This window comes from Pterocles gutturalis, unplaced genomic scaffold (genome assembly GCF_000699245.1).
Source record: "Pterocles gutturalis isolate BGI_N339 unplaced genomic scaffold, ASM69924v1 scaffold6000, whole genome shotgun sequence".
Lineage (NCBI taxonomy): Eukaryota > Metazoa > Chordata > Aves > Pterocliformes > Pteroclidae > Pterocles > Pterocles gutturalis.
In genome coordinates, this window is record NW_010143417.1 from 13,645 (window position 1) to 26,609 (window position 12,965).

The 12,965-nt window shown below is 45.9% G+C and overlaps 1 protein-coding gene across 1 annotated transcript in view; it reads left to right on the forward strand.

Moving 5' to 3' along the window:
• Positions 1 to 2,856: 2,856 nt before the first annotated feature.
• LOC104469973 (exocyst complex component 6B) overlaps positions 2,857 to 12,965 on the forward strand; it is a gene marked incomplete at its 5' end in the record, with an annotated part of 50,459 nt that continues 40,350 nt past the window's right edge. The window contains 7 exons of the mRNA XM_010084726.1: positions 2,857 to 2,940; positions 3,469 to 3,515; positions 4,781 to 4,901; positions 7,280 to 7,351; positions 7,788 to 7,885; positions 8,801 to 8,906; positions 10,069 to 10,178. Coding sequence (XP_010083028.1) covers positions 2,857 to 2,940; positions 3,469 to 3,515; positions 4,781 to 4,901; positions 7,280 to 7,351; positions 7,788 to 7,885; positions 8,801 to 8,906; positions 10,069 to 10,178 — 638 coding nt within the window. The remainder of the gene's footprint in view (positions 2,941 to 3,468; positions 3,516 to 4,780; positions 4,902 to 7,279; positions 7,352 to 7,787; positions 7,886 to 8,800; positions 8,907 to 10,068; positions 10,179 to 12,965) is intronic.

The following is a 12,965-nucleotide window of genomic DNA, read 5'->3' on the forward strand; positions in this document are numbered from 1 at the left end:
GAGCTGAGATATTGGGAAGAAATGTTTTCCTGTGCGGGGGGTGAGGCAGTGGCCCAGGTTGCCCAGAGAAGCTGTGGATGCCCCATCCCTGGAGGGGTTCAAGGCCAGGCTGGATGAGGCTTTGGGCAACCTGGGCTAGTGGGAGGTGTACCAGGAGGATCTCAGAGCTCAGTTGGAGGGATGAGGGAAAGTGTTTTCAGCTGAACTGAATTGCTGTGGCATACTCTGAGCAGAAATCTTCAAAATCTGGTATTAAAAAGGGTTGATTGGTTTCAGACCAGCTTCCTGCTCCTGAGGAACCACTTTTCAAGTTTCCAGTAAGTCCTTGAGGTCATTGCAAAAATCTCATCTGTGTAGCTTGGGGCAATGGCAGCTTATGCATGTTCAGTAACGGGGAATTAATTGCTCACTGTATGATGTTGCGTGAAGCTAAACACGGTGGCTGACATCGGCTACCGACCGCCGCAGCAGCTGTGCTCATGGTTTTGCTGAACCTCGGCGTGCTCTTGTGTTCCATGGTGCCATACATTAATTTATTAAAGAAGTGGGGAAAAACATCTCAAATTTTGGATTTGCACCCCAAATTCATTGGTAGCAGCAGGCTGGGCTGAGTTAGTGAGTAGCTTCACTCAAACATCTCAGTGATGCTACCATGAGTTGCTCTCATGGTCAGGATGGAGAAGATCAGGGTTTTTTGTGTCACTTGTAGAGGTTTTGAGAGACGAAGAACAGCAGGATTTAATAAATGTCTTAAGTCCGCTCCCATTGAGGAAAGGGTGGGAGTGGGACAGCTTGTTCTGTCTTGGCTCTACTGTGACACCACAAAAATTGAGAGGAAATGGGTAACACCAGCATCATAGAACCACAGAATGGGTTGGGTTGGAAGGGACCTTCAAGACCATCCAGTTCCACCCCCCTGCCATGGGCAGGGACACCTTCCAGTAGACCAGGTTGCCCAAAGCCTGGTCATGAGAAGCATCAGCTCCCAGGCCTGGGAGAGGAGCTCGAAGGGAGGTCAGAGCTCCCTGCTTGTAGGTTGTCTGAAGGGAGCTAGCACATGAAAAAATGTAGTAGTAATCCTCCCTTTTCTGGATCTAACCTGTAGATCACTGATTTCTGTCTCATGGCCCTTCCCTTTCCAGGGGGAGACAGCTTCTGAGAGCATTGAGAAGACAATATCTGGTTCCCAGATCGTTTCTGAAAAGCTTTCTTAAAATGTCAGGTTAGTTGTAGGTTCAAGCTGATGCTTAACTTGGTCTCAAGAGAAAGTCTCGGATTTATATCCACTCCAGATTTGTCCTTTGCAGGGTGTTGGCCCCACTGGTGGTTGGATGGATGGATGGATGTGCCCAGCACAGGTCTGGAGCTGCTCATCCTCTGCACCCCTGATATTCACTGGGATAAAAAGCATAATTCAGAGGCAAAATCCACAGTATAAATCTTCATAATCTTTGCAATGCATGCACATGGTTGCAAGATTTTTTTGGATGAATTTTAGAGGTGGGAGAGCTGCTGGGCACATCAGCAAGGCTGAATTTTTGCTTAAGCCTCAAGCTCCAGCTTGTAGAAGAGAAGGAGCAAGTCAGGCTACAGCTCCTCAAGGGTTCATTGCAGACATTTCATAAGACCCCTTTAGTCGAGGGCATCCTAAGGCAGCCTGGTTGTATAATGCCATAGTAGCTGGAAAATCATTAAATTAGCATAAGGTTTTTCTTTTAATTAATTTATTTTTTTTTGTAGTAGAGAAGGTTGACGGCTGGTGGCTTGCTCAGCTGAGATTTGTTGTTACGTGTTGTTTGTTTTGTGAATTCCAAATGAGACCTTATTTTAATTTTATTTTATTTATTTTTTTGGCTCAGAACAGTTCAAAACAAGACCTTGTCCCTTCTCTGAAGTGTTTCTAATCCAATTTCAGACATAAAACAGCAGGGGCGTGGAGGAGGGAGGAACAGGCAGGGATAAAACAGCAAGGCTTTACATAGCCTAGGGGACCGGGGCGGCAGGCAGACGTTTGAACGCTTCAGCAGGTTGATGCCATTTGAGGATCCTCCTGGGTTTGGTGCCTGGGTGGGGATGCTCAGATGTAGCCTGGCTTGGTAAAACAAAGCCACCTACGGACAAAGCAAAAAAAAATTCAGGGCCCCGGCGTGGGCGATGCCATGGAGGGGAGCTCGGGTGTTGGGCTTTTGGGGCTAACCAGCTCTCCTCCTTCCCACAGTAAAATTGGGAAAAAATGAGCTCAAAAACCTATTTCATTTTTCCCAACTGTGTAGACCAGTCTCATAAATTGTGATAACCCACCCAAGCATGTTTTCCTTAAGTTCCCTGATCTTTGTGGCTTTGCGTCGCTCAGCACCCATGAATCAGCGGAAGAATTTCTGGTGTGGTTTGTCCCTTCTTTCTTTTTGCTAATGCTAGAAATTGATTGTTTCACTGCCCCCATGGTTAAATAAACCTGATGTTTGTCCGTGTTATGGTCTGGTAGAGAAGCTGGTGGAATGTCTCCGTGTTCCACATCTTCACGGCAATGCTGGAAAATGGGCACAGGAGAGTTCATCAGATACTCTTAAACCTGAACTGTTGGGTTTTTTTGGCTGGTGTTTTGAGTAAAGCTCTTTATCTTCTAATATTTGGATTGCATTTTGCAGGAAGGTGTTGCACAGATCTGCTGGAGGAACATGAGATTTGCATCTTAAATGCAATATATTGCAAGTTGGTGGTTCCAGATCTGCTGGAGGAACATGAGATTTGCATCTTAAATGCAATATATTGCAAGTTGGTGGTTCATGCAATATATTGCAAGTTAATGGTTCATGCAAACCATAATTACTTGAATTGTTCTTTTCTGTTTTCCAGGGTGCCCGAGAAACCTTTGAGAACTACTACAGGAAGCAGAGAAGAAAACAAGCCAGATTGGTCCTGCAGCCACCTTCCAACATGGTACGATGGTCCTCCAGCCTGGAGAAGAGAAGGCTCCGGGGAGACCTTCCAGCACCTTCCAGTGCTGAAAGGGGGCTACAGGAGAGATGGGGGGGCTCTGGGTCAGGGGGTGCAGGGACAGGACGAGGGGGAACGGTTTGAAGCTGCAAGAGGGGAGATTGAGCTGAGATATTGGGAAGAAATGTTTTCCTGTGCGGGGGGTGAGGCAGTGGCCCAGGGTGCCCAGAGAAGCTGTGGATGCCCCATCCCTGGAGGGGTTCAAGGCCAGGCTGGATGAGGCTTTGGGCAACCTGGGCTAGTGGGAGGTGTCCCTGCCCATGGCAGGGGGTGGCACTGGGTGGGCCTGAAGGTCCCTTCCCACCCAAACCATCCCGTGATTCTCCTTGCAGTCCCCAAACGTGCTCTGCCGAATAAAGGAGCGGAGAGTTATCTCTGGGTGTGCTGTTGGTGGTGGGTGGTCTCTAATTTATTTCCAGTTCCTCTTGGCCAGCTTTGTTTTAATCTTTACTCACTTTTTCTGTGTTGCAGCATGAAACTTTAGATGGCTACAGGAAGTATTTTAATCAAATTGTAGGGTAGGTATTCTTTTTATACACATCCTTGCTAAATACGTGCGTGCCGTGTTGTTGAGGAGCTCAAAAAGCAGGAGAGGAGGGAATGTTGATTTTTTTGAGGGTCCTTTAAAAGGAGCCAAAACAGAAAAAAAAAAAAAAGTTGTTTTGGTTTTTTTAAGTGTTTTAGAATGTGTTTTATGGCACCTATGAACTTTGCTGTGTCACTAGTGGGAGTGTAGAGTAACCTGCCAGCTCTTGTCCCAGCAAGCGTGTTTTTGGGAATTGGAGGATAAATAATCCCTGTGGACTATGCGCATCTGCTTGCCCCACTAAAGAGATGAACAGGCCCTCTGCCTTAATTATTCTTTAATATTTGATAATTATTCTTTGATTATTTTCCTGCTAAAGGAGGTGATTCTCAAGCCTCCGTGGCTATAAGCTTTTTCTTATTGCACTCAAATTTGATGAGAATGTTCCAAAACCTGCCGAGCTCTAAGAGGAGGCACCCTGAGACCACTAACCTAGCAAACATAGGGTACAATGTTGAAATTTCTTCAGCTGACAATAGTAATTTTAACTTCCAATTGCGACCATCGCAAATGCAACGTGTGCCGCTCACCTTCTCCCGCAGCTCCGCGCTCCTGGGCTGAATTTCCCCGACAAAACGCAGCTGAGATTTTGCCATTGCTGGTTAAAATGTACAGTGCCACCTTCCCTCCCTGAAAAATAATTTCTTTTTGGCCAGCATGTTTGATAACTGGAGATTGGAGGGAACTGATTGCCTTTAAATGGTTGGGAGCACGTCATGTACCTGGCTGCGAGAGAGTATTTTTCTCTGCGGTTGAAGCGTTTTCCCCTGCAGTTTAACTCTTTTTCCCTGCAGTTTACGTATTTTTCCCTGCGGTTGACCAATTGTGATGCGATTGCTGCTGGCTGGGGCAGAGTTTAATCAGCGGTTCTTGTTGAAATAACGAGGTGGAGAATGTAGAGAGGGGAAATTCTGCCTTGGTGTGTACGTGGAGTGGCATTACCAGGAGCCACTGTGTTTTGGCTCAGTTCTATGATACGGTGAAACATCATATAAAATACTGGGATGTTAAAAATTGGGGAAGAAAGTCTTTAGCCTTAGCTATATTTGATACAAATACTCCTGCAAATCTGAGCTTGCTCTGGATATTTGCAGATGTGCAAACGCCGCGTATCCCTCCCATGTGGCTTTTGCAGATCTCTTTAAGTCTCAAAAGCTGGAATTTTGGCTATCAGAGCCGTTTTCTCCTCTCCCTTAGGTTTTTCGTCGTTGAAGATCACATCTTGCATACAACGCAGGGCTTGGTAAATCGCGCCTACATTGATGAGCTGTGGGAGATGGCGTTATCAAAAACCATCGCGGCGCTACGGACGCATTCAGTGAGTAAAAGCCCCGGGTTGCTCAGCTGTTGCTTGAGTATGACTTGACATGCTGGAAATATTGGCTTTTTACAGTAATATTCTTTGTTTTGTCTCTTTTCCAACGCCCCTTCGTAAAACAAAAGCATGAAAATACGCTGCTCTTTCCCCAAAAGCTTTCTCACACTTTTTTTTTTTTTTTTTTTGCCTCTTGATGCTCTGTTCTCCCTTGTACCAAACTCTCAATGATCTGAAAAAGAAGAAGAAAATAGTAGTTTGAGATTTTTCCTGTTAATTTGCTGATCACTTTTGAAAAGCACCAGTAGAGGGAGTTGGTTTGTCCTGGAAAACTGGGGAAAAAAGCGTCTATTTGGCATGCTGGAGTATGACCCTGTTTGATATTCCCTTAAAGTTCATGGCAGTGAATGAGCTGCTATCAAACTGCGAATAATTTGTGCATAAAAAGTCACTAAATAGATTTGTTATTTACTAATACTGAAAGAAGTTTGGAAAAATTGCGTATCGCTTCGGTATTTCTCTGCTTGAGCAAAAAAACCAAAGCCAAGTGCAAAAAAAGTACCTTTTTCTTACAGTTTTGCATCACCTGATATAATGTTGTAATGGTTGAATTGGGAGCACTGGAGTTTTTTGAAAACCCTATTGCTGAACGGGATGAAAAAATTACATTTGATCATGAAGGAAAAAAATATTAATGACTTTCCAGAAGTCTGTTTTCAAGTTATTGGGCCATTTTCTCCAGGAAAAACAAAAATATGAAATCACTGCAATCCCATTGCTGCTCGGGGCCGGCAGCGCCATCCGAAAGTGTGAGGATGATGCTGGGTCGTGCGGGTGCAGAACTGCATCGAACGTGGTGTAAACGTGCACCTGGTGGTACCCAAGTGATAACCATGTTGTTGCTCTTTGAGAAAACCCTAAAATTTCTGCATGGAGACACAATAAGTTGCCTGGAGCTTGTTGGGACAAGGGACCACAGAGGCGTCCTGGGATGCTCTGGCTCCATCCAGCCCAATGTTGTGTTGGCTGGAAAGCTGCCTCCTTCCGCTTCGGCTTCTCTGTTACAAAAGGGGATAATCACAGAGATGTACACTCCGCTAGGGTGTAAAGCTGTGTTTGTTTTTCTTTTTAAGCGGGGTTTTCTGCTAGGTGAAAGTCGGGAGAGTAAGCCAGGTACAAACACGGTGTTTTTCAGTTTTACCAACTTTGTTGCCACGACACGTTGTTTTAAGTGATGCCAAACTTAATGTAGGAAGTAGCTGCAAGGTGAGCTTTTTTCTTCAGTAAACATGAAATGTTGCCTGATTTCTCAACACTATTACTGTGGTCAGTGCTGTCATCTCTAAGCTCAGCCTGCGGCTCCCGTATAGACCCATCAAATGTTGCCATTGAGGTGTGATGGAGGGCTCTCTCGTCGGCGAGGCTGTTTCGGTTCTTCCTGTTCAGCCAAATTTACGCCTGGATTTTCTTCCCTGCTGTGGACGGGAACATCTTTTATCACTTCTGATAGCTTTAGGGCATTATCTTTCTTTCTGACTTTCTGTTTTGGACAGTGAAATGGAAAATATGTCTCTTCCAGTCTTTCACATTGATTAATGGAATCATTCCTCCTTGAGTTTCTAGTGAGCTTTAAATCTGTTTCTCTTTCCAGCTTATGATCCCCGATTCTATATTTGGTAAGAGTCTGTCTGAAACTTGACATATTTCAGCGTAGGGTGGGCGTCTGCTGCGTCCAGAGAGCACACGGAGCCTGTGGGTGACGTGGGATGATTCTTGGGGGGGACAATCAGCGCTGTGACTACACCGAGTTGCGTCTTTAGGGTTCCAAGCAACGTGCTGACCTGCAATAAATCCTGACCTTCAATAAATACTCATATTGTAGCTCTGTCCATTAATGTTGCTGAAATACAGGCTTGCAGCGTGGTTTTGCTCAGCCTGAACCCTTGGCGCGGGGCTCGGGGACGCCTCCTTGTGATGCTTCATCACCATCAGACACAAGACGCTAAATATGAAACGAGAGGTGCTGCTGTCGGCTTGCTGTGACAGCCTGCTGATTTGCTTCATCTCCTCTCGCTTCCCCAGCAGCTCCTGGGTAATCTTAGACACACTTCAGGTATCTCGAGAGCGACCGAAATCCTTCTTCATCATGGAGAGCCTCGAGAGCGGTGTGTTAGGAGGAGAGATACCCTTATCAGCGTGCCTTCCCTTGCCCTGGGCGGCATCAGGGCATGGGCTGTCGGATAAAAGCTCCTGACCCTAAGGCTGTATGACATGCCTGTATATTAATTATCTCTCGAGTGATAATGCAGGAGGGATGAGGGCAATATTTTTCCCGCGCGCTGCAATTAAAACCATGTTTTAATTTCTCCCCTTCTTCGCAGTCCTACTGCTCGGACCCCAGCCTGGTGTTAGACTTGAAGAACCTCATCGTCCTCTTTGCAGATACGCTCCAGGTACGTGGCTGTTGGCCACTGCTCTTTCTCTCACTCAACAGTTGTGTTGCTTGCAGATGGTGTCCCTCAGCAGGGTTCAGTGGCTGATGTGGGCTTGCTGTGGTGGCCAGGCTTCTTTTTTGGCATTGTGGTGCATGAATTATGGTGCCCGATGGACAGCCCTAGTTTGCCAGCCCATGGGCAAGCACCAAGCCTTGGCCACCTTGCCAAGCCCTCGTGCCTCCTGCCTGCACCCAGCCCAGCCTCTAACAGCCTTTGGTGCCACCACCTTGGTAAACCACCGACTATGTCCCTTTGCCAACGCCATCCACCTCTGTGGTGGTGGTGGGGGAGAATTTGCCCACGTGCTCCCTATGAAATAGAGAAAATAATCTTCAGCTGCCTGTTGGTGCCTTTTTCTCATCTGAGGTTGCTCTCTTGCCCGACCCCGCTGCAGGGATACGGCTTCCCGGTGAACCAGCTCTTCGACATGCTGTTGGAGATCCAAGACCAGTACAGTGAAACCCTGCTGAAGAAATGGTCGGGAGTTTTCAGGTAAGAAGCTCTTTAAGCAAACTCATGAGATGTGCCTTGCAGAGTAGTTTTGGCCCATAAATAAAATCTTTTCAGAGATTAGTAACAAGCTCATGCTTAAATTTTGGGCGACAGTAAGCTTCAGCCAGGGCTCTCCTTACACCAGGGAGAGCTTGTTTAAATAGCTGTGAGGATCCTGTGTGTGCTGAGATCTGTGCGAGAAATCGTTGTAGACCACAGGTTTTATGTCCCAAAGGGACAAGGTTATGATCTCATTATGGAGCTCACACGGACAGTCGGTAGATGGAAGGATGCAAAGATCCAGTGTAGCAGCAGCGTTATGGTGACCTTGCTCCAGCCCTGAGCCACGTGTGTCCCGGGACATCGGTGACACGTCCCGGTGCTGCGGCTGTAGCCAAGTCCATGAGCTGCACCGTTGCCTGTAGGTAGGGCACGATGTATTATCCAGGGTCACACACTGTGCTCAGGAGCCACCAGCTCATCTGGTGATGGTCCTCCAGGACAATCTGGGAGGACTGAGGTGCTCAGAGCATGGGACATTGGGAAGACATGCTGGAGGATTGTCAGTGCCCTGGTAGCTCAACCTCTGTCTTCCTCAAGTCAGGCAGGACTCAAGATCACTTGGGCTTTACCAGGGCTGGCTGCTGAAGCTCCAGGCTGGACTAAACACCCTACCTAAGCTCTGTCTGTGGCTTTACACAGGCTGAAGGCAGGGAGCTGGGAGACATACTTGTCCGGCTGCAGCAAAGATGATTTCAACAGTCACAAACGCTGGAAGAAGTTTAAGCCCATGGGATCGCATCTTTGGTTGGCACTTCCTTCTTCAGAGCTTCCCAACTGAGCAGTAAATCTGCAATGTTGCAGTTGGTCTGTCGTCACGGAGCTGTCTTTCTAATTTTTCTTTTCTTTTCCTAGAAATATACTTGATTCAGATAACTACAGTCCCATCCCGGTGACAAGCGAAGAGGTTTATAAGAAAATAGTTGGACAGTTCCCATTCCAGGATGCAGAACTTGAAAAGGTAACCTTGACGTGGGGAAAAAGCGGCACGGTGTGTCTGCTGGTGCAGGAAAACCCCACACCCTTGTTAGTGGCAGGGTCCAATATAAAAAATCCCAACTACCAAAAAAAAGCCCAAAACAAATAAGCAATAAAAAAGCAAAACAAGGGAAAAAAAACAAATCCACTTTCCACGTGTTACATTTCTCCTGGCATGGATGAGGAGAGCGCGTATGGCAATACCTCATCGATTTTGTTTGCAGATCCCAGCGTACTGTTGCGGCTGAACAGTGCTTGCAGTAGACAAGAGATGAAAAATATCTGCTTCCATTGGTATTTTATTCCCATTTTATAAACCATGTTATTGACCTTTATTTGTCTTAATCTCATATTTAAAAAAAAAAAAAAAACAAACAACAAAAATGTGTATCTTGGCTTTTGTAGACATGTGTGCTCACAAAACCTCCGTGTAGCCAGCTTTGACCTAGCCAGTGTCCCTTAAAAGCCTGCCTGGCCTTCTGCTCCACATCTGGCAGCCAGCGAGCTCCAAGCCTGGTGAACTTAATTAAAACTGGGAGGTTTTTTCGATCCAAGTCAAGTGTTTAGATTTCAGAAAGTCTGCATCCTTCCCCAAAACTCTGTCATGGGATCCAGCTTCTGGCTATTACGCTCTGTGCCTCCCAGCCGTGTGTGCGCTATGGGTAAAAGCTGGTTGGAAAAAGTTGGTAGAGGACATCTGTTTCCTCTTGGCTTTTGGTGGCGTAAGCAAGTGCTCACCTTGAGCAGTGACTGTGGGAGGTGACCGAGCAAAACACCTTGTGCGTAGTGGGTGATAAAAGTCAAGAAGTTCTCCAATGGGTTTTTGTTCGTATGAGTTAGGGAGTTGGGAGAGGGAACAAGGGTCGTGTTTTGCTGCCTGCTCCCTCTTAGCTGCAAGTTTCCTTCCAGCCATTTCAGACTCCAAATCCCTTATGCACCCGTGTGCCATTTGTAAGTGATTATCTGGTCTTTCACTTGGCTGAAATGTTTATATAAGATACAATAAATGCTGGCTTGTTGTTTCATTGCTGGACTTAGCTAAATATTAGAATTAATTTGACTGCTTGGAACGTGTTGCTGGAAAGCAGTCGTCACTCCTGTTGAATATCTGCTCTTCGACTTGAGTTCTCTCCTGTATTTTGCAGCAACCGTTTCCAAAGAAGTTCCCCTTTTCTGAGTTTGTGCCTAAAGTTTACAATCAGATTAAAGAATTCATCTATGCCTGTCTGAAGTTTTCGGAAGACCTTCATCTGAGGTAGGGAATGAGCATGCTCACAGTGGTAATACAGAGGTTTTATCTGTGTTGTAAGATCTCAACAGGATTAAAATATGAATTAGCTTCCTCAAGCCTTCGTGCTGCTCAGCTGCTTGTGTATACCCTGCCCAGGCTGGAGGGTGGCTGGTGGTCTCCTTGGAGCTTTATCATCCTTTGTGGACAAAGGGCTGGCCAAGTCTCCAAAAATCGTTGCCTCGTATAGGGAAAAGGACCATGCTAGCTGTATAAAAAACGAGGGAGCTGTTTCCTCCAAGGTGTTCCTGACTCAGTTGTACTAAACAGATGAATCTGGTTGTCTCAAGAAAGTGATGTCCACTTGTCATCGGGTCAGTGCCTGGTATAACATCTATGACCTCCGTGTGGCCTCCCAGGACTGTCCTTCAAGGAGCGCGTTGGCAGGAAAACTCTTGAGGTTTTGATTTGCCCTGTGTGTTAATGAGTTTCAGCTGCTGGTTCAGGGTTTTTGCTTTTCTTGTATCCCATGGGAGTTTATATACAAATAATCTGACAATTATTTTTTTTTTTAAAGCCTCCAAAATATTCCATGTGTTTGCCCTCCCTTCTCCATCCCAAGCTGCCTTGATGCTGGTTTTGCCCATGTGTGTGTGTGAGGTTGGAGAACAACTGTATTCACCAGAAACTGGTTCTTTATTTTTGCACCCAGTAATGTCTAAAACTTGGTAGATGGATATAAATGAATAATGAGATTTTTACTGGAAGGAGAGATGCTTCTTCCCTTCTCTTTGCAGCACCATACTAACGAGAGGTTGGACCTTTGGGGGGTTCATCTCCCTTGGCAACTTCATGTCCTGGCCATGGCATGACCCTGGACATTGCCCCAGTGCTGATGTGGAGCTAGGGCAGTGTTTTGGGGACTCTCCAGGTATTTCAGTGCCTCTTTAGGGTTTTAATTCTCTTCCTTTGTGCGAGGGATAGTAATTTGGAGAGGCACTTTCTCTCCACCTTCTTCTAGAGGACATGGTAGGTCATCGGTTGATGTGGAAGCACAAGACGTTTCTCACCCCACGTTTAATCTCGACCTTTCACTGGTGGCAGGTTGTTCTCTTTGGTGGCTCCCAAGGCTCTTAACCCTTGGGTCACCATTAAACGTCTCGGTTTCTCAAGCCGACAGAATGGTCCTATTTCACACGGATGCTGGTTTCACCGAACCCCTCCGTTGGCACTTCCCTCCCGAATTTTGTGCTCTTCACCATTATGGAGATGATTGGGTTTGTCAGGGAAGGGAAGAAAAGTGTCCCCTTGGGTCCGTCCTCAGGGGTCCCCCCAGACACGTTATTAAAATTCCTTTTGACATTGGATTTTCCAGCCCTTTTGGAGGAGCGGTGCTGGGCTGGGGGAAGGGAGCTAAGCTCTTGGCTTTTCTAGCCAAACATTTGGAATATTTCTCTGAAAACCCCTGTTGACACTTTCTTCATTTCACCCTGACAGCTTGAATTAGGTTTTATTAGGAAGCTTGGCTACAAAGCCGACAGCGAGTTTTCTTTCTCTTCTCTTTCTTTTTCTTCTTTGGTTGTCATTTACCTTGCACCCTGGAGTGATCGGGGTCAGCCCGTCAGTCACGGGAGGCCTGAAGGTCATGACTACTGCTACGGGATACGGGACATCAGCTGTCATTAACCCAGACAGTTCGCTTAAATACTCGGCGGTCTTTTCCTGAAGAACAGAGCCTATGGCAGAAAATGTAGCTTGGTTTTGGGTTGGTTTTTTTTTTTTTTTTCTAATTATCTTTTTAAACCAACTCCTTGTATTTGTTGGATGGCAGTGTTCTCCTTTATGTTGATGTGCTTGTGAAAGTTCTTTTGCTTTTCAAGTATTTGAAGAAAATTTGGAGCCGAGTGTGCATTTATAGGGGTTGTAATTTTTTTTTTTGTTTAGCTCTATTAATTTGATTAGGAGAAAGAAAACCTCCTTTTTATTCTCAGCAGCTCTGCCTTTGTTAAAAAGCGTGTGTTTGAGTTCATTGAGGAGATGTCTTTAAAAGTATCCACTTGCTGGAAGCCTTCTGCCTGTTCCAGAGGAATGTTCCATTTGAAAGATAGGGAATATCTTTGGAAAACAGTGGGTGGAAGATGAGATGTCAGCTCTAATCTACCAGGACTTTGATGGTTTGGTTATTGGGGTTGTTTCTTTTTTTTTTCAAGCAAAGCACCAATCCTGAAAGAACTTGGGATACAATTTTTAAAGTGCTGAAAATAATTTAAATACATAAAGTTATTCGAAATAAAATTTTTTAAAAAATCAGAAATTTAAATAACTAAATGAGGTGGGACCTTTGGGAGTCAGCTTTAGGAGAGGGGAGATGAATGTAGTTTCTTTGGCTCATGTTATTGCTTTTGCGTTACTCGTGGTCTGTGGTTGTAGATGAAGTGTGTAGGCTTAGTAACAACCACCCCACTACTAACTTCTACCGATGAAGCTGATAGATCAAATTGACATCAGACATGTGGAGTGAACAGCTCATGTGAACAATATTGTTCGTTTGGGGTTTGTTTTTTCCTTCTGGTGTGTTGAGAACAGAGATCCAACCCATCTGTTGAACCGAGACCCAACCTCTGCTTCACGGTCAAGAGTTGGCATCATAAAACTCACTGGTACCATTACTCTTTGCTAACTGGCCCCACTGGTCGGGGCACTGGGTGGGGGCTGTTGATGCGAGCTACTGCTTGGTTCATCATGTCACCTGGGAGAGTCCTGGGCAAGGCGACGGCTGACACCCATCGCTCCTCTTGCCACCTTCACTGGCTT